Below are 19,781 nucleotides of genomic sequence, written 5' to 3' on the forward strand. Positions count from 1 at the left end.
TAAGAGGAAAAACTCTGGCTGCAGCGCGGCCAATGTCACCGAGAATTAACGAGGTCCGCTCTTTCCGGGCGCTTCCTCCCCGCCGCCCCCCACCGCCTGGCCGGATGCAGGACGCAAAGCACACAATCCAGGAGGCTGTGCCTGTGCGTCACCGGCTGGCGCTAGGCCAATGACAGCCCAAGAGAGTGGCGTTTCTTCGGGCCGGGGAGGTGGGGGCCGGAACTTCCTGCGTTTCAGCCCCGCAAGTTATTTCCCTGGCGGGTCTGTGCGCCCTGGCCGTGGGCGCTTCCCAGGCGTCTTTTCTGGACCGAGTGGGGAAGGACAGCGAGGCCAGGACCCTCCTCCACGCCTTCGAATGAGCGGTGACAGCCGTGACGAGGAGTCCACCAGGGCCCAGACCGGCCGCGCGCTCTCCGCGGGGCGAGAAGGGGAGCCCCTAGCCCCGTGAGCCTTTTACACCGGGAGACGGAGGCTAGCAGTGTGACCCCAGTCCAGATCACACCTAGCCCAGGGCAAGGCAAAGCGGGAGATAGGCTGAGCCCGCGACACCAGCCTCGGTCACCCACCTCGATGGCGGCGGCGACTCTGAGCGACCCGGCGCAGGTGAGTATACCGGCTTCAGGCCCTCGGCTGCTCAGACTCCCACCCGCAGGCGCCCCGCGCAGGGATAGAAAAGGTGGGCGTGGTCTATGGCTTTCCACCTTTCCCGTCGCTCTGCTTTTGAGTCTGGGGGCCTGGCGGGGAGTCACTCCCAACCTCGGGTATTGAATCCAGACCAAGGATTACATAGAGCGGTTCCCATTTCTGAAATTTAGTGGGATGAGGTAGGAAAGGGTTTCCTAGGTACAGGGACCAGCCTGTGCAAATGCCTGGCAGTGAGACTCATTTGGGAGTGTCCAGAGAGCAGGTGAGCCCAAGTCAGCTATGGAATTGTGGGCTGAGGAGCTGGGCCTCTATTCTGAGGGTGTTGGGAGCCACAGAAGGTTCAGAGCAGAGGAGAAAGGTGATCTGACTCAGGTCTTATCCCTATGGATGCAGAGTGGAAAACTGCATCCATCGTGAGGCTACTGCACTTGTCCAGGTGAGTAGGGCAGGTGGCTGCAGGTAGAAGTGATTCGATTCTGGGTCTTTTAAGTAAGGCTTACCAGATTTTTTGATGTGGAGGGAAAGAGAAGGGATGACTCCATGGCTTTTAGTTTTAGCAGATGGAAGGATAGATGAACCATCAACTGAGATGGGGAAGTTGGTTGTACAAGGAATTTTCAGTGGCAAACAGAAGTTAGGTTTTAGCCATGTTGAGCTCTGATGTTCCAGAGACCCCTGAGTGAAGATGAAGAGTGGGTAGCTAGACACACAGTTACGGTGTTCTGGGGGGCTGTAATGAGAGACTGAATACCCAAAGGGACAATGGCCACACCATCTATAAAAATAGAACTTTGACCCACAACCTACAGTAACCTGCCCAGGAAACCAACCTCTTTATCTACAATAAACAGCCCGGAAAGCCAGCCTGCTGTAAGTCAGACCTGCAGGAAGTCAGATTACTATCTGTAGTGACAATCCAGGAAGATAAACAATAACCTCTGTAACAACTGGCCCCAAGTGGCCAGGGCTTGATTAATAACTGACAGCCTCTCTAATTTTTGTTTGTCTTTCCAACTTAGAACCTACCAGAGAAAGTCAAACATGCACCCTGACCAATCACATAGGATACCCTGCTTCTAGTTAGCTGCCTACAGCTCCCCCATGTCAACGGGGCCCACTTGAAGCCCTATTTTTGTCCACTCTAAAGTTTCCCCACTCCTCTCAGCCAAAACATACACACCAATGGCCTTTGCTGTAGCAAGCTCGGAATAAATAGCCTTTGCTTTTCTCATTTGGTTGGTCTTCATTTATTTCCACAGAAACATCCAAAATGTGGCATCTGATGTGTAGCTCTGTGTCCAACTTAGGAGGGTGACACTTCAGGTCATGATGGCAGTGACATTAGGAGGAAAGAGGAGGGTGAAGCCTGAGAACTGAGAATGGGGTACCTTGCTTGGGAACCATGATTGGCTTGTTTAGCAGCATATAGACAGATGAGGGAGAGTAGTGGTGGCTGTGGTGGTGGGGGGGCTGTGTAGGGAAAAGGGGGTCTGGCAGGTGGCCACATTTTCCTGGGGGTGTAGTGATGAGAAAAGTGCTGAGGCTTAGTCATAATGGAAATATTACAGTTGGGAGAGCCACTAGACCCAGGGTGGGTAGGAATAGGAGGACCAGAGGAGCTGGCTTTGGAATGAGTGTGACTGATGAAGGCACAGAATGTGGAACAGAGAAGAGGAAGAGGGCCACTGGGATCTGACAGCTGTGTGTTGTTCTGGGGGGTTAGATTGAAGCCAGGAACAGGGCCAGGTGGGCAGGCCTCCAAATCAATGGTGGGTGTTGCCCTTGGCAATGGGAGCTATCACAGGTCTAGGGCAGGATGGGATCATAGTTGTATTGTCCAAGAACTCTCTGGATGCTTTGTGCAGAGTGACAAGTGGGAGTTCATGGAGGTGGCTGTGATGTGGGCCGGGATGTGGAGACGTTGTAGTGACAATGGGGATGCAGTGGTGAGATACAGAGTTTGAGGAAGTTGCAGTTCAAAAAGTGACACGCAGGGAGCAGCCGGATGGCTCAGGTGGTTGGAGCGTGAGCTCTGAACAACAGGGTTGCTGGTTGGATTCCCACATGGGCCAGTGAGCTGCGCCCTCCACAACTGGATTGAAAACAACTAGCTGCCTTCAATCTGTATCCGGAGGGGCAGCCAGATGGCTCAGTTGGTTGGAGCGTGAGCTCTCAACAACAAGGTCGTTGGTTCAATTCCCACAAGGGATGGTGGGCTGTGCCCCCAGCAACTAAAGATTGAAAATGGCGACTGGACTTGGAGCTGAGCTGCGCCCTCCACAACTAGAGGACAACGACTTGGAGCTGACGACGGGCCCTGGAGAAACACACTGTTCCCCAATTTAAAAAACAAAACAAAAAGTGACATGCATTAGGGAGTCAGTGTGAGCTGTTGGCCCCAGGGCCGTGGTACTGGAGATTAAGGGAGAAGACTGAGCCCACGTTTGTACCTGGGAGGTACAATCACATTAGTGACACTAAGGGAGGGGGCCCACAGGAGAGGGAATTGGAACCTGCACTTCAGGCCCAGAGCTTAGCTGGTGTCTCTAGAGCTTAGCTGGTGTCTCTCTGCCACCTGCCTGTTAGTGCTGTGGGCTGACCCAGCAGTGATGTGAGGCCTGAGAAAAGAGCACACACCAATGGAACCAGGGTCTGGGATCTCCTCTGAGATGGGGAGCTGGAGAGGCAGGGTAGCAGGGGACAGATAGGGAGTCCTCAGGAGAGAAGCTGATCATGAAATGAATTGTCCCCATCATGGCAGGACTGTGTGACCTTTGAGGACGTGACCATTTACTTCTCCCAGGAGGAGTGGGGACTCCTTGATGAGGCCCAGAGACTCCTGTACTGTGACGTGATGCTGGAGAACTTTGCACTGATAGCCTCACTGGGTAAGGCCTTTGCCCCCACCCTGGTGTCCTGAGCTCGGCTCTTCCTATCCCCTTTTCCCAAGAGGCAGCACTTTCCTTCCCTCAGCTGGACCATGGGTGCTGCTCCCTTCCTCACTTGCCTGGTATACTCGTGTGTGCTATGGGTTCCAGGGCTGAGCTTTGTGAAGGGTCCCATCCTATTTCTGAGCAGCCCTGATACCTGCTGCCCTGAAGCCTCGTTGGGAAGCGGCCAGGAATGCGGAGTTTTACAGTCAGCCCAGGATCCTGACTTGGCCACTTCCTGCCTGGTTGATCGCCCAGTTCTGTCCTAATCCTTTCCTCTAGCTAACATTTCCTAAGGCCTGATTACCAGGAACTCTGGGCACTGACTTTGTTACTACTTGCTGTGACCACTGGATGTTCCTGCCAGACCTTCCTTGTATGTTCTTTTTGTATTATTTTATTTTCTTTCCTGTGGTCTCTGGTGGAGTAGTTCACTTGGGCAAGTGTTAGCCACTTACCTGGCCTGTCTTTTCCTTAGGACTTACATCTTTCAGGTCCCACGTAGTTGCCCAGCTGGAGATGGGGGCAGAGCCCTGGGTGCCTGACAGAGTGGACATGACTTCAGCCATGGCAAGAGGGGCATATAGAGGGCCTGGCTCTGGTAAGTGGGAGATGGGGGAGCATGTGACATCAGTACTGCCTTACATCATACTTGCAACTTTTCTCATGTTCATCATTGTTTTGGTGCCAAAGCCGATGGCCGTATCTCTCTTCTACCTTTCCTTTCCTATTCTTGACACAGTGCCTACTTGTCATTTCTAGTCTGACTTGGGGCCTCTGGCTGTGCCCCACCTTTCTGGTCTCTGTGTCTCACTCTTTCCACAGCTCCCTCTGTGGCACTCTCCAACATGGGTCTACAATTAATATGTCATGAGATATGCACATTCCCTTTAATAGTCCTTGAACACCAGCTACCCAGTTGCAATCAGATTTTCCTGAGCCTAGACATACCATTGTGCACAGGGCTCGTGTGTTACCAGCAGCCAGAGCCTTGCTGAAAAGCCTTTATAACAAAGTCTGCTTGTCTGCCTGATACTGTACCCCATTCTTGTGCCCTTGGTCCTAGTAAGGCTCCCCTGTTTTATGACCTTGCTAGGCACAGTACTGCAAAGCAGACTGTCCACCCTGTCCTCAGGCCTCTCATCTGGCCAATAGTTCCATGGACTCATGGGTTCGACATACATTTGTGATGGGGCTGTTTTCTTCTATCAGAGTTAACATGAACTTCACCAGCATTTCTCTACTTTCAGATGTTTGCCGTGGAGCAGAGGGTGAGGGGTCACCTTCTGAGCATAGTGATTCTGTAGGAGTGTCACAGCACAGGAATCCAAAGGCAGCTCTATCCACCCAGAAGGACTACTCTTGTGACATGTGTGACCTACACTTGAAAGACACTTTGCACCTGGCTGAACACCAGGCAACATATCCCAGTCAGAAACCATACGTGTATGAGGCAAGTGGGAGACAGTTCGAGTTCAATGCAGACCTTCACCAGCAAACAATACAGCAGAAGTCTATCAGAAGGGAGGAGGGTAGGGCCTCGCTTGGGAAGAGCTGCAGAGGTGACACATCTGAGAAACCTTTCACATTCAGGGAGGGTGGGAAGGACTTTGTGGCCAGATCTGGCTTTCTGCAGCATCAGGTCGTCCATAATGTGGAGGAGCCAAAGCAGGGCACCGAAGGTGTGGGGAATTTTCACACCATGCAAAGCCATAACACCTACAGTGAACCTGGGGACGCTTTCAGTGACAAACCCACACTTGCTCAGCACCAGAGAACCCACACTGGAGAAAGGCCTTATGAGTGCAGCAAATGTGGGATATTCTTTAGCCACACTGCTGGCCTCTTTCAACACCAGAGAGATCACAATAGAGGAAAGCCTTATGAGTGCTGCGAATGTGGGAAATTCTTTAGCCAACACGCCAGTCTCATTAAACATCAGAGGGTTCACACTGGTGAAAGCCCTCACGTGTGCAATGAATGTGGGAAATTCTTTAGCCGAAGCTCCAACCTCATTCAACATAAGAGGGTTCACACTGGAGAAAAGCCTTATAAGTGCAGTGAATGTGGGAAATTTTTTAGCCAGCGTTCCAACCTCATTCATCATAAGAGGGTTCATACTGGTAAAAGTGCTCATGAGTGCAGTGAATGTGGGAAATCTTTCAACTGCAACTCCAGCCTAATTAAACATTGGAGAGTTCACACTGGAGAAAGACCTTATAAATGCAATGAATGTGGGAAATTCTTTAGCCACATTGCCAGTCTCATCCAACATCAGATAGTTCACACTGGTGAACGGCCTTATGGGTGCAGTGAATGTGGGAAAGCCTTCAGCCGAAGCTCCGACCTCATGAAACATCAGAGAGTCCACACTGGTGAACGACCTTATCAGTGCCCTGAATGTGGGAAATCGTTTAGCCAAAGCTCCAGCCTCAATAGTCATCGGAGACTTCACACTGGTGAACGGCCTTATCAGTGCCCTGAATGTGGGAAATTCTTTAACCAAAGCTCTAGTCTCAATAACCATCGGAGACTTCACACCGGTGAGCGGCCTTATGAATGCCTCGAATGTGGGAAAACCTTCAGACAAAGGTCTAATCTGAGGCAGCATCAGAAAGTTCACAAACCAGATAGGCCATATAAGTGCAGTGAATGTGGAAAAGCCTTCAGCCAAAGGCCTACCCTCATTCGACATCAGAAAATTCACACTAGAGAAAGGAGTGCAGAGAATGTGCTCCCTCCTTCAATGAAAGAACACACACTAGAGATAAGCTCTGAGAGTAGTCTTTATGAGGGAGCCATCGGCCAGAAGTTGAACCTCGTTCATCCAAATAGCCACCCTGGGAAAATTCCCTATGAATGCTAGATATGTTGGAAGTTTTCTACAGCTAAGTTGCATTTTCTGACCATGGAGTTTACCAGAGTTTTGTCACTGCTAGTGTTTGTGAAGCCATCTCATCTCTACCCACTGGCACGTCTCCAGACTGTGTGTCAACCACTCCCTGTGCTCAGGGGTGGAAAACCTTTGTTCTCTCTAAGAGGGAATTGTGAAAAGCCTGTGGCCATCAGAGTGCTTCATTCGCTTCTGTTGTGACTGGTTTAGCTGTGCACACGATGCATCTTTGGCTATGAAGACCTGAGCTGGGTTCTGCTGGCAGCTGGCTGAGGTTTCCCTTTTTCAAGGACAATGTTGATCTCATATCATGCTCATGATGAATTTATCCAGCCACCACATTACCCATCCCAGCAACTACCTACCGCTTTACAGTGCTCTGGTTTGGGTGATAATAAGGGTCTTATTGATAAAGCCACCTTTAATCTTCTGTGTTCTTATCACTGTGTGAAATGTGTTGAGAACAGAATTAAGGTCTACTGAATTAACGGGGTCTCCAAATTTATTGCATCAGAGGGAACAGCAGGATGGCAGAGAACAGCTCTCAGTCCAGATTTGGCCTCATTTGCATTGCTACTCAAGGCCTCCTAGGAAAAATTTTAGAGCTTTGGGGGGCTAATGTTGGGGTCTGAATGGCATGAATTTTTGTGGGTCAGCGATTACCTGGAGAAAGGGGCATTTGTGACAAACTCCAGTGCTTCTGAGAGCAGCATGAATTAGGCCCCTTGTTTCCAGGGGATGCCTAATATGGACACTATTGAATGGACACTATTTACCTGACACCTGCTCTGGAGCCATGTACCTTGAAGTCTAACATCTGGTATACAGGTGTCTCTAACTGTAAGACTTACTGGGCCCATGTGGGACCATAATTTGTACAGAAACACTGGGGGATGATAACAGGGAGTAGGTGAGACTGCAGCAAACTAGAAGGAATGTACCTATTCCAAAAACACATCCACAGTGTAGCCGGTTAGCTCAGTTGGTTAGAGCATGGTGCTGATAACACTAAGGTTGCCAGTTCTATCTCCTCATGGGCCACTGTGAGCTGTGCCCTCCTTAAAAAAAAAAAGAAATTAAAAAAAATGCATCCACAGTGTTCTTTTGAATCTGACTATGCAGGATTCAGGCATTGGAGAAAATCTCAAAATATCCAGAACTCTGTCCTATGAGTAAGGTCACTAGCAGAGCAAATAATCTAAAGGTTTTGTGGATTACTGCAGGTTCACTGCACTGTTCATCTCAAGGCCATTGCTGCATTGGCAGAAAAATGGGGACTGAGTGGAGGGAGATCCTGTACTCCAGGGATGTAGCCATTTTTGCTGCCAAGGCAAGGAGATATAGTAGAGTCAGTAGAGGGTTGCCAAATCATCCAGTTTTCTAAAATGAATGGATATCAGATTTTTATGTGCAACAATTTCTTGTACTGCTTTGTTGAGATAAAATTGTCAGGCAATAATTGACTGTACATAATATTTGAGGTGCACTAATAAGCTTTTAAATATGTATATACTCAGGGAACCAACACTATCCTCATGATAATGAACTTATCTAACCCACAAAGCTACCTCGTGCTCCTTTATTAGTCCTCTTTGCCTTCCCCCGGAAACCATTCGCCACATCCTAAGGAATTTATATTGATTTACCTTTTTTTTCCCCCACTATAGATTTGTCTTCCCTAGAATTTTATGCAATTGGAATCAAAGTATTTATACTCTATTTTTGGTTTACTTTCTCTCATATAGAGTAAGTATCTTCAGAATTACCCAGGCTGTATGAATAGTTCATTCTTTTTACTGCTGAGTAGTACTCTATTGTATGAATCCCCCACTATTTGCTTATGCTTTAGTTTTTAAATTAAAATTCTGGTAAACACATAACCATGAAGATGGTTAAAATTTAACCATCTTTAAGTGCACAGTTTAGTTGTATTAAGTACATTCATATTGTGCAACCATCACTGCCATTCATCTCCAGATCTCTTTTCATCTTGTAAAATGATAACTCCTAATTCCCCTCTCCCCAAGCCCCTAGAAACCACAATCCTATATTCTGTCTCTGTGAATTTAACTGCTCTAGGTACCTCATATTATGTAGTATTTGTATTTTTGTGTCTGGCTTATTTCACTCAACATAATGTCCTCCAGGTTCATCCATGTTGAAGTGTGGGTCAGAATGCCTTCCTTTTTAAGGCTAAATAATATGTCATTGTATGTATGTGCCATATTTTGTTTATTCATTTATCTGTCAATGGATACTTGGTTTACTTCCACCTTTTGGCTGTTGTCAGTAATGCTATGAACATGAATGTACAAATATCTCTTTGAGGCTCTGCTTTCTATTTTGGGGGGTATATACTTGGAAGTGGAGTTACTGGATCATATGGTAATTATATTTTTAATTTTTTGAGGATCCTCCATACTGTTTTCTACAGTGGCTGTACCATTTTACATTTCCACCAACAGTATCAAAGGGCTTTAGTTTTTTCACATCTTCACTTGTTTTTCTGTTTTTTGGGGGGTGGGGTTATGTGAGGGGAGGGGTTGGGTGATATTGTCTATCCTAATGAGTGTGAAGTGGTATCTCATTGTGATTTTGATTTGCATTTCCCTAATGATTCATGATAATGACCATTTTTTCATGTACTTATTGGTCATTTGTATGTCTTCTGTAGAGAAATGTCTATTCAAGCCCTTTCTCCATTTTTTTTCTCTTTTTTTAATTTTTATTTATTTTTTTAATTAAATTTATTGGGGTGACAATCCTTTCTCCATTTTTAAATTGGGTTTTTTGTTGTTGTTGTTGAGTTTTAGGAGTTCTCTATACATGCTGTATATTAATTCCTTATCAGATGTGTGATTTGCAGATATTTTCTCCCATTCTGTAGGTTGCCTTTCTGCTCTGTTGATAGCGTCTGTTGATGCACAATAGTTTTTAATTGTCATGAGATCCAGTTTGTCAATTTTTTCTTTTGTTGCCTGTGCCTTTGGTGTCATATCCAAGAAATCATTGCCAAGTTCAGTATTATGAAGATTTTGCCATTTTCTTCTAAGAGTTTTATAGTTTTAGGTCTTACGTCTAGGTCTTTGATCTATTTGGAGTTAATTTCTTGTGTATGGTTTAGGTAAGGGTCCAACTACATCAAAGTAAAAAAGTTTTGCACAGAGAAAGAAACTTCAACAAAACAAAAAGATAACCTACCGAATGGGAGAAGATATTCACAAATGACACATCCAATAAGGGATTAATATCCAAATATGTAAGAAATGCATACAACTTAACACCAAAAAAAAACAAACTTCATTCTTTTGCATGTGGGTATCCAGTTTTCCCAATGATTAATCTTAGCACCCTTGTCAAAAATAATTTGTCTTTATAGCAAGGGTTTATTTCTGGGCTCTCTATTCTATCCCATTGGTCTTTATGTCAGTACCTCACTGTTTTCATTAATGTAGCTTTATAGTAAGTTCTGAATTTGAGAAGTGCAAGTCATCCAACATTGATCTTTTTCAAGATTGTTTTAGCTATTCGAGGTCCCTTGATATACCATATGAATTTTAGAATATATATTTTTCTCTTCAAAAAAAAGTCATTGGGATTTTGATAAGAGACTGCATGAAATCTGTAGATTCTTTGGTCATATCAACATCTTAACAGTATTCAGTCATCCAACTCATGAACATGGATGTATTTCCATTTATTCATGTCTTCTTTATTTCATTTATTTTAGAACTGTTTTATAGTTTTTATAGTACAAGTATTCACCTCCTTGGTTGTTAATTCCTAAGTATTTTATTCTTATTGATGCTACTGTAAAAGGAATTGTTTTCATAATTTTCTACTCAGATTCTTTGTTGTTAGTGTATAGAAATGCAACTGATTTTTCTGTGTTGGTTTTGTATCCTACTTTGAATTCATTTATTCTAACAGTAATTTCATGGATTCTTGAGGGTTTTCTACATATGAGATTATATCATCTGTGAACAAAGATAGTTTTACTTTTTCCTTTCTAGTTTGGATGTCTTTTATTTCTCTTTCTTGCCTAATTCATCTGGGTAGAGCTTAAAGTACTATGTTGAATAGAAGTGGTGAGAGGGCAAGCTTTACTCCTGATTGAACAGCTTTCAGTCTTTAACCATTGAGTATGATGTTAGTTGTGGGTTTTTCTTGTATGGCTTTTATTATGTTGAAGTAGTTTCTTTCTGTTCCTAGTTTATTGAGTGTTTTTGTTGTGAAATGGAATTGAATTTTGTCAAATACTTTTTCTGCATCAGCTGAGATGATAATTTGTTTTTCCCCTTTATTCTTTTCATGTGGTATATTATATTACATTGATTTTCGTGTTCAACTATCCTTGCATTCTAGGATAAATCCCATTTGAACATGTTGTTTAATTCTCACCAGCACTTGTTATTGGTTGATTTATTGATGATAGCCATTCTGATAGGTGTGAGGTGATATCTCATTGTGGTTTTAATTTGCATTTCCCTGATAGTTAGTGGTATTGAGCATCTTTTCATGTATCTTATGGCATCTGTATGTCCTCTTTGGAGAAATATCTATGCAGGTCCAATGTCCATTTTTTAATTGTGTTGTTTGCCATTCTAACAGGCGTGTAGTAGAATCTCATTGTGGCTTTACCTTGCATTTCTCATGATTATGAGCATTTTTTATGTGTTTATTTGTTACCCATCTTTGGTGAAATGTCCATTCATATCTTTTACCTATTGTTAAAATAAATGTTGGTTGACGTTTCTATTTTCATTAACAAGAATACAGTGACACAGCAAAGAAATTTGTTGGAACTTCAGTCATTCATCAATTACAACAATAGTTTCCTTAATGGGATAATACTTTTTGAATACTGAAGGAATACTTCCTCAAAATTTTGTGCTGTTTCCAGTGGAAAAGTATAGGCACAATACACTTTTAAGTTTAATCTGAATTGTTAACATACTCTTTACTTTCTTAAATCTTCATAGCCAATGAAACAACAAATCAAGCTCTAAGTTGTAGTGTTTACCACACAGCCAATTTCAAGTTACACAATGATGTCTCTAAATTTGAAGCTGCAAAAAGATGTGCAGTAGCACATCACTGTATTCTATTTCCACCATACAGATACAATAGCTGTAAATAACCTGTGAAGGATAGATAATAGTAGAATGTAGTCAAATAATTAGGGAATGATGAGTTTTGAGTATCTATTAACTTAAAAATAAACAGCCTAATTGAAATCTGAACTACATATATTTAAAAATGCAACTTGATACATGTTTATACTTATAAAATTAAGGATTTTCTTATGCCCTTTATAATTTCTCTCTCCCTACCTGCTCATGTTCAGGAAACCACTAATCTGCTTTTTGTCACTATACATTTGTTTACATTTTTTTGAAAATTACATTAATCTGGGAGCAGCTTAGGGAGGTAGTTATGGTTCAAGATCCCCCATGAAATTGTGGTCAAGCTGTCTACTGGGGCTGTAGTCTCTGACAACTTGCCTGAAGCTGGACGATTCAATTTCAAGCTCTTTCCCATAACTGTTAACAGGAGCTTCTATTCCTTGCCACGTGAGTCTGTCTCTACAGAGATGCTCATCACAAAAATTCTCTGAAACCAAGTGATCCAAGAGCAAGAGAGTGCACCCAAGAAGGAAACCACAGTGGCTTTTATAACCTAAAATTGGAGGTGATATGCCCTCACTTTTGCCGTATTACACGGTTCATACAGATGAACTCTGGTAAAATGTGAGAGGGATAGACAAGGGTGAGAATACTGGGAAGTAGGGATTTGGGGGGTGCTATCTTAGAGCCCCCACTACTAGTATGTTTTACCATTTTTTGTCTTTTACTGGTGAGCTATATATTAATTTTCAAATATCAAACCTTGCATTTCTGGTATAAACTAATTTTTCTTGATATGTTATACTTTTTGCGTATTATTGGTTTAGTTTGCTAAAATTTTGTTGAGGTTCTACATGTATGTTAATGAAGGATATTGGTCTGTGGTTTTCTTGTAATGCCTTTGTCTGGTTTTGGTATCAGTATAATGTTAGCATCACGAATGAGTTGGGAAGCATTTCCTACGTTTCAATTTTTTGGAATAGTTTATAATTGGTACGGTTTATTTCCTGAATGTTTGGGAGAATTCGCCACTGAAGCATTTTAGCCTGTTGTTTGCTTTGTGCAAAGGTCTCTACTTCCACATTTAATTAATAGATATAGGGCGGCCCCATCCCACGACCCAGGCTCAGCACCTGTGCCCTATTTGGTCAGTGGGGGGCAGGTGGCAGGAGGGGAGGCATGCGTGGTGGAAGGGGACACAGGGCAGACTCGGATGTGAAGAAGGGCTGCCTTGCTTGTACCACTGCCACCTTGGTTGGGGACCCATGAGGCCTCTGTGCCCTGCTCTCAGAATAATGGGATTTGGCATGCGAGGTGGTTTGGCCGTGTTCATGGTGGGGGCACTACTGGTGCTAGTGCTGTTGAAGGCCATAGTTGACAGTGAAAACTCGGTGGGATCTTCAAGCAGAAATCCTTCCACACGTCTCAAAATCCCCACTACTAACTACTAAACCCACAGGGAATACTCCACATGGTGCCTTTCAGCCATACAAGTGAATCTTCTAAAAGCACTGTGAAACCATCTATAACTCCAGTTTCCTCAGTGACAGTCACCACCTCGAAACCCACAGCAAAACCATCAACAACTCCAGTTTCCTCAGTCTCAAAAAATGTGTCAGTCACCACCTTGAAACCCATAGCAACATCTAAAATGACAACACCAGAGGTCTCAACAAATATGACTTCCATCACCTTAAAAGTTTACACCCAAAATAACAAGTGTGTTTTCACAAAACACAGCCCAGATGTCAACATCCACAATGAACACAACCCACAAATTCGAAAGAAAATAAAGGATCAAAATTTGGTATTGGAAACTTTGTTGGTGGTTTTGCATTAACACTGGGAATTTTATCTGTCATTACATTGGATGCAAAATGTACTGTTCAAGAAGGGGCACTTGGTGTAGAACCATTGATAAATGTATGTTATCATTTAAGGAAATCCAAGGAACAATGGAAAGAAGATTGATGTAACCCTATCAATTAGTTTAAGACAATATTCTTTTTTTGAAAATCATATAAACAGGCCTTGAGAACTGAGAATTAGCTCCCCAAAGTGCACTGAGTTCTGCTATTTCCTCTGCTAGACCCCAAATCTCTTGGTAAACGCCCACATTTTTACATTCTGGCACATTAAAGAGCAGAAACATCAGTATAAAATAAAAATGTATGCATATTGTTCTTTGGGATATTGCAGACAGATTGAGAGGGTGAGGAAATATATTCATTGTCTCTACTATTTATGTTATATTCGGGCCTGCGGGTCTGGACTGATGGCTCCATGGCTTTTGTCCTACACAGGTCCAGACCTTCCCCCAGTCCTTCCCATAAGCGAGAGCCACATGAGCCGTCCTGATCCTGATGAGTTTCTTTGTCACATTTTACTCTCTTCTATTTTGTCTTTTTGCATAGCCCTGATAGTGAACCCAAACTACAGGCTGAAAGACCCCTGCACTTGTGTCTTCAGATTGTGACATTCGGCCCCATTGTGCTCACTAGCAATGACATTCACAGCTCTCAGTTCTACTCTGCCTGCTGAGTAAGGAGAGCATTTTCTCCAAGTACAGCACTTATCTATACATTCCCATCAGCACATTCAATAATTTATTGAATAACCTCTTTTTTTATATTTATAAGCCTCATACACCATGCCAGTTTTTCTGCCAGGAATTTGAGATTCAACACTGAAACAAAAAGATAATAACCCTGACCTAATAGCACGTATAGTAGATGCAAAAACAAACATTGTGTAACTATTCAAAGATGATCTTTTAATGTACAATGTTATGACTAGAGACATTCAGGGAATTTCATGATAATGTAATACTGAGATTTTTCAGGATTTGTGAGTTTGGAGGGAGAAACCAGCTGCAAATTTCACTTTAAGCTGACACCCAAAATATTTACTTGTATTTCCTAAGCATAGTGGATGAAGGATATTTCAAGCGGGGAAAAAATGTCCTGAGAATACCATGAATTGGGAAGACTCATGTGGACTAATGTCTATAAATATAAAACTTGTAACTAATTGTATAAATAACATTTTAATCCAATATATTTAGGTAATGTGGATGTTATGAATGATAATCATGCAGAAATAAATTTCTTGCCTTTTATAAACCCAGTAGAACCACTATATCTCATGTTAAAACTGTTTTTGCTTTTGTTTTGTTTTCAGGGCAAGTTTATTGCATAATTGATTGAGAACCAGGGATTTTTTATTATTATTATTGGGGAAGGGGAACAGGACTTTATTGGGGAACAATGTGCACTTCCAGGACTTTTTTCCAAGTCAAGTTGTTGTCCTTTCAATCTTAGTTGTGGAGGGTGCTGTTCAGCTTCAAGTTGTTGTTCTTTCAGTCTTAGTTGTGGAGGGCGCAGCTCAACTCCAGGTCCAGTTGCCATTGCTAGTTGCAGGGGGCACAGCCCACCATCCCTTGCGGGAGTCAAACCGTCAACCTTGTGGTTGAGAGGACCCGCTCCAACCAACTAAGCCATCCGGGAGCTCAGCGGCAGCTCAGCTCAAGGTGCCGTGTTCAATTTTAGTTGCAGGGGGCGCTGCCCACCATCCCTTGTGGGACTCGAGGAATTGAACTGGCAACCTTATGGTTGAGAGCCCACTGGCCCACGTGGGAATCGAACCTGCAGCCTTTGGAGTTAGGAGCACGGAGCTCTAACCGCCTGAGCCACCGGGCCGGCCCCAGGGATTTTTTTAAGGGTTTTAGTTTGATGTGTTAAAATTCTTCATGGGCTAATGGTTCTTAATGCTTATAAGCACTCAGTGGTTTACCTAAATAGTCCCTTGATGGAGGCTCCATATCCTGAAAGTGTAGAATCTTTTGTGTCTACAACAAAATTATAAGCTTTAAAATGTTTCCTAGTCTACTCTGAGGTAGATACCGTACCATCCCCAGCCACAGAAAGAAAACTGAGGCTCCGAATGACTAATTAACCTGTCCAAATATAGCACTCCCAAATGGCAGAGCCAGCATATGACCCAGGTCCAACAGACACTAGTGCCACCTTAAGCGCCCACTGATAGCATTGGTGGTGGTGCCTCTGAAAGAATTTGGAGACACAGACCAGCACTATTAAGTCATCCCCATCAGAAACAATTGACCAACTTTCCGACACACAAACCAGAATTCAGGCCAGATTCATTTCTGTACACTATCTCCTGAAAGATCTGGATGGTGGTGGAAATGTTTTCAGTGCCAACCCCAGAGAGAAGAGACCCATGCGGCATCACACAGCAAGTCAGGGACAGAGCCAGGGCTGCAGCCCAAGTTTCCTGATCACTAGTCCAACATTCTTTCCATTGTGCCAAATGCTTTCCCTGCTAAATCACATCAGCTCCACTTATCAATTGCATGACCATGTTCTGGAGAATACTAGATGCTTTAAAGAAAGTAACAGTACAAGAATCTATACATGTGATAAAATTTCATTAAACTACACACCAAGAAAAAGTGGCAAAATCCAAAAGAGGTTTACTCTTGAGTTAATATATTGTACTCATGACAGTGGTATATGGAGCTTCCACAAAATTGTCAGCTGATTTCTCAACAGAAACTTCGCAAGCCAGAGGGATTGGTAGGAAATATTCCAACTGATGAAAAGCAAGAATCTACAACCAAGGCTACTCTACCCAGCAAGGCTATCATTTAAAATCTAAGGACAGATAAAGAGCTTCCCAGACAAGAAAAAGCTAAAGAAGTTCATCACCACCAAACCAGTATTACAAGGAATGTTAGAGGGACTTTTTTTTTCTCTGCCACTTAATTTTAGTACAATATAAAATTACAAAATACTCAATACACTAAGGCAACAGAGACCTACCGTTAGCGCCCAGGGTGCTTACTTCGGGCTTTGGGCTTTCTTTCCTGACATCTCCATTTCGTACATGGCCTATAGCCGGCACTTCAACAAGCTCAGTGGGGCAGAGCACCAGTGCAGCAAACGCAGAGGCGAAGGAACCGGCAGCTGCATTCTGCAGATCACTCAGCTTTGCCTGCTGGTCCAATCCCACCACTTTCTGTACCACCTGTTGGCAGAAGCCATAGCACATGAAGAGGACAGGGTTCTCGGCGATGTTGGCGATGAGCGCTGGGCTGGTCCCCTTATAAAATCCCCGGAAGCCCACCTGGGAGTACGTCTTCAGGCAGCAGTCAGCGAGGCCCCTGTACAGGTCGGGGAATGTCTGCATCTTCACTTTCATCGTGTCGAACGGCTGCCCAGTCAGAACACATGCTGTGCCCCCTGCGGCCCTTGCCGTGAGGTCAATGGCAGCTTGGATGGCAGGATTGGACTTCATGTTCGCCCACTCTTCTGCAGAGGGATTTCTTAAGATGAAAAAAAAAAGATTAAAAATATGAATAATAGGGCTGGCCTTGTGACTTAGGCGGTTGGAGCTCCGTGCTCCTAACTCCGAAGGCTGCCGGTTCGATTCCTACATGGGCCAGTGGGCTCTCAACCACAAGGTTGCCCGTTGGACTCCCACAAGGGATGGTGGGCTGCGCCCCCTGCAATTAGCAACAGCAACTGGACCTGGAGCTGAGCTGCGCCCTCCATAACTAAGATTGAAAGGACAACAACTTGACTTGGAAAAAAAATCCTGGAAGTACAACTGTTCCCCAATAAAGTCCTGTTCCCCTAAAAAAATATGAATAACAAAATGGCAATAGTTATATATCTATCAACAATTACTTTCAATGTGAATGGATTAAATGATTCGATCAAAAACATAGGGTAGCTGAATGTATAAGAAAATATTCTTACCATGTGATCCAGCAATTGTGCTCCTATGTATTTAAACTATTGATTTGAAAACTTAACTTCACACAAACTCTTGCACATGAATGTGCATTGCAACTTTATTTGTAATTGCCCCAAACTGAAAGCAAAAAAGATATCAATAGCTATATGTGAGTGGGCCAAAAAAAACAAACCAAAACAAAACTGTGGTACATACATAGAGTGGAAATTAGTGATAAAAAGAAATGAGCTATCAAGGCACAAAAGACATGGAACATTTTTACATGCAAGTTGCTAAGTGAAAGAAGCCAGTCTGAAAAGACAATGTATGATTCTAATTATATGTAAAAGACAAAAACTATAGATACAGTTATATCAGTGGTCGCCAGAGGGGTGGAGGAAGGTTGGAGGATGCATATGTAAAGCACAGGGGATTTTTTGTGGCTGGAAAAGAATCTCTGTGATACCGTTGTGCATTTGTCAAAACCCATAGAACTGTACAACACAAAGAGTAAACTTTAATGTATGCAAATTCAAATAATTTAGGAGGGCAAGGGATCCCAGAAAAGAATGCCGACTATGACAAGAGAATCTGTATTGTGAATGTATGAAACAACCTCACTATGAAACAGAGGGAGTGTGGGAAAAGCTGCTGACCTAAGTAAGTAAGTTGGAAATGAATGGAGTCAAAAGACAAAATGAACTGCAAGTACATACTTTACTCTAGTTGAGTAAGTTGTCCCCATGTGGGTATAGGTTAACAATTCTAATACTGCTTTTCATGTATACAGGCACAACTAGTTTTATTGCATTTTGCTTTATTGGGCTTCACAGATGTTGCATTTTTTAGAAATTGAAGGCAAGACCTTCCACCAGCAAAAAGGTTACATCTCACTTTATTGTGATACTTGCTTTATTGCAGTGGTCTGGAACTCAGCTTGCAATATGTCTGAGGTATGCCTGTATCAGGTAAATGGATGGTGGATGGTAGGAGCCAGGTGTCTCACTGTTCAAATGAGAATTTACAGATAAGCAAGGAAAAGAGGCTAGAATGATCCATGTGGTAGTGGATTAGAGTTGGAGACATCAGTAAGAACTTATGTTTAATTTAATATAGATACAGATGGTATTTACACAGGTTAGTACATATACATATGTTTTGTCAGCTGAAAGGGCCTAAAAACAATGACACCCCAGTAGCAATCAGCCCACCCAGTGTCCAGATCTTGATTCTAATACAATTCTCTAATAAAATGAATCAAGGCTCCTTGGAGAAATGGCTGAGTCTAGGACTGGGGCAAGAAATATGCATGCATATACAAGATGATGCATGGAGCATCTTGTAATGCCGAAAAGTAAGGAAGTGCTCAAAAAACAATAATAGGGGCATGTCAAAGACACAGGAACCAACTGAAAGAACTCCCAATGGCCACAGGGGAAATAATTTGAGAAACACAAATATATAAATGGCATTATAACCCACAGTATTAAAATATATGAGTACATACTTACATAAATAGATTATTGAATAAGTTAGGAAAGGGGGAAGAAGAGATAAATCTCCAATGCTGAAGAATTCCAAATAAATTAGTAGATACTCCACCCTAGGGGAGAGGTCATAGTGACTTACTTTCAAAGAGTACAGTGGGGGAAAAGTAAGTTTGTAGTGAAGAATCCTGGCAAACACTACTTCAGCCAAGTAATCAAAGTCAACTTAAACAGTCAGTCATAAATCATACTGATAGTATGTACACTTGATATGATGTGATTAAAAATGACATTCTACTTCTGTGACCTTCCACCCCCAAACCTATAACCCCATGATAAAAACCCATACTCATGAGAAAAACAGTTAAATTCCAGCAGAGGGGCATCCTACAATATACCTGACTAATACTCCTCAAAATTGTCATGATCATCATAAACAAGCAAAGTCTGACACAGCCAGGAGGAGCCTCAGGAGACATAACTAATGCAGTGTGGTATCCTGGATAGGATCCTAGAACAGAAAAATGACATTAGATAAATACTAAGGTAATCTGAATAAACTGTGGGCTTTAGTTAATAACAATGTACCATACTAATGTAGAATGCTAATGATAGGGGAATTTGGGTGGGGGGTTTACTATGGAACTCTATTATCAGCTGACTTCCTAGAAATCTGAAATTGTTCTAAAAAAGTCTAGTAATAACAACAACAAAAATAGAAACTTCCAAACTCTTAAACACACACACACACACACACACACACACACACACACACACACACAGTCCTTCTATAAGCCAGCCACTCCAGTGTTGATTTTGAAATGTTTTCTTTTCAATGATCACAACAGCCTGGTGAAGTGGGAAGTATTATTGTATCTATGGGGAAATTGAGGTTCAAAGAAATGTAGTGATTTCCCCTTGGTCATGCACCTGGCAAAGCTTG

At 43.0% G+C, this 19,781-nt stretch overlaps 1 protein-coding gene and 2 pseudogenes across 4 annotated transcripts; 2 read left to right on the forward strand and 1 right to left on the reverse strand.

The window, feature by feature from the left end:
• Nucleotides 1–98: 98 nt before the first annotated feature.
• Nucleotides 99–8,786, forward strand: ZNF792 (zinc finger protein 792). 4 transcript variants are annotated; one of them, XM_088800641.1, is made up of 5 exons: nucleotides 100–603; nucleotides 3,407–3,533; nucleotides 3,858–3,951; nucleotides 4,054–4,176; nucleotides 4,826–8,786. In XM_088800641.1, exons 4-5 carry the CDS (start codon nucleotides 4,095–4,097, stop codon nucleotides 6,439–6,441), a joined length of 1,698 nt encoding a protein of 565 aa, XP_088656767.1. In that variant the 5' UTR covers nucleotides 100–603; nucleotides 3,407–3,533; nucleotides 3,858–3,951; nucleotides 4,054–4,094; the 3' UTR covers nucleotides 6,442–8,786. The 4 variants fall into 4 exon arrangements, with proteins under 4 accessions (XP_088656766.1, XP_088656768.1, XP_088656767.1 ...); XM_088800640.1 differs by lacking the exon at nucleotides 3,858–3,951 and having other exon boundaries at nucleotides 99–603; XM_088800642.1 differs by lacking the exon at nucleotides 3,858–3,951 and having other exon boundaries at nucleotides 99–603; nucleotides 4,070–4,176.
• Nucleotides 8,787–9,023: 237 nt separating this feature from the next.
• LOC148757576 (porimin pseudogene) lies at nucleotides 9,024–14,747 on the forward strand (annotated as a pseudogene).
• Nucleotides 14,748–16,415: 1,668 nt separating this feature from the next.
• On the reverse strand, nucleotides 16,416–16,910 carry LOC148757577 (mitochondrial ornithine transporter 1 pseudogene; annotated as a pseudogene).
• Nucleotides 16,911–19,781: the final 2,871 nt, after the last annotated feature.

Source organism: Rhinolophus sinicus, chromosome 8, assembly GCF_057876585.1.
Source record: "Rhinolophus sinicus isolate RSI-liver-muscle chromosome 8, RSI-T2T, whole genome shotgun sequence".
Taxonomy (NCBI): Eukaryota; Metazoa; Chordata; class Mammalia; order Chiroptera; family Rhinolophidae; genus Rhinolophus; species Rhinolophus sinicus.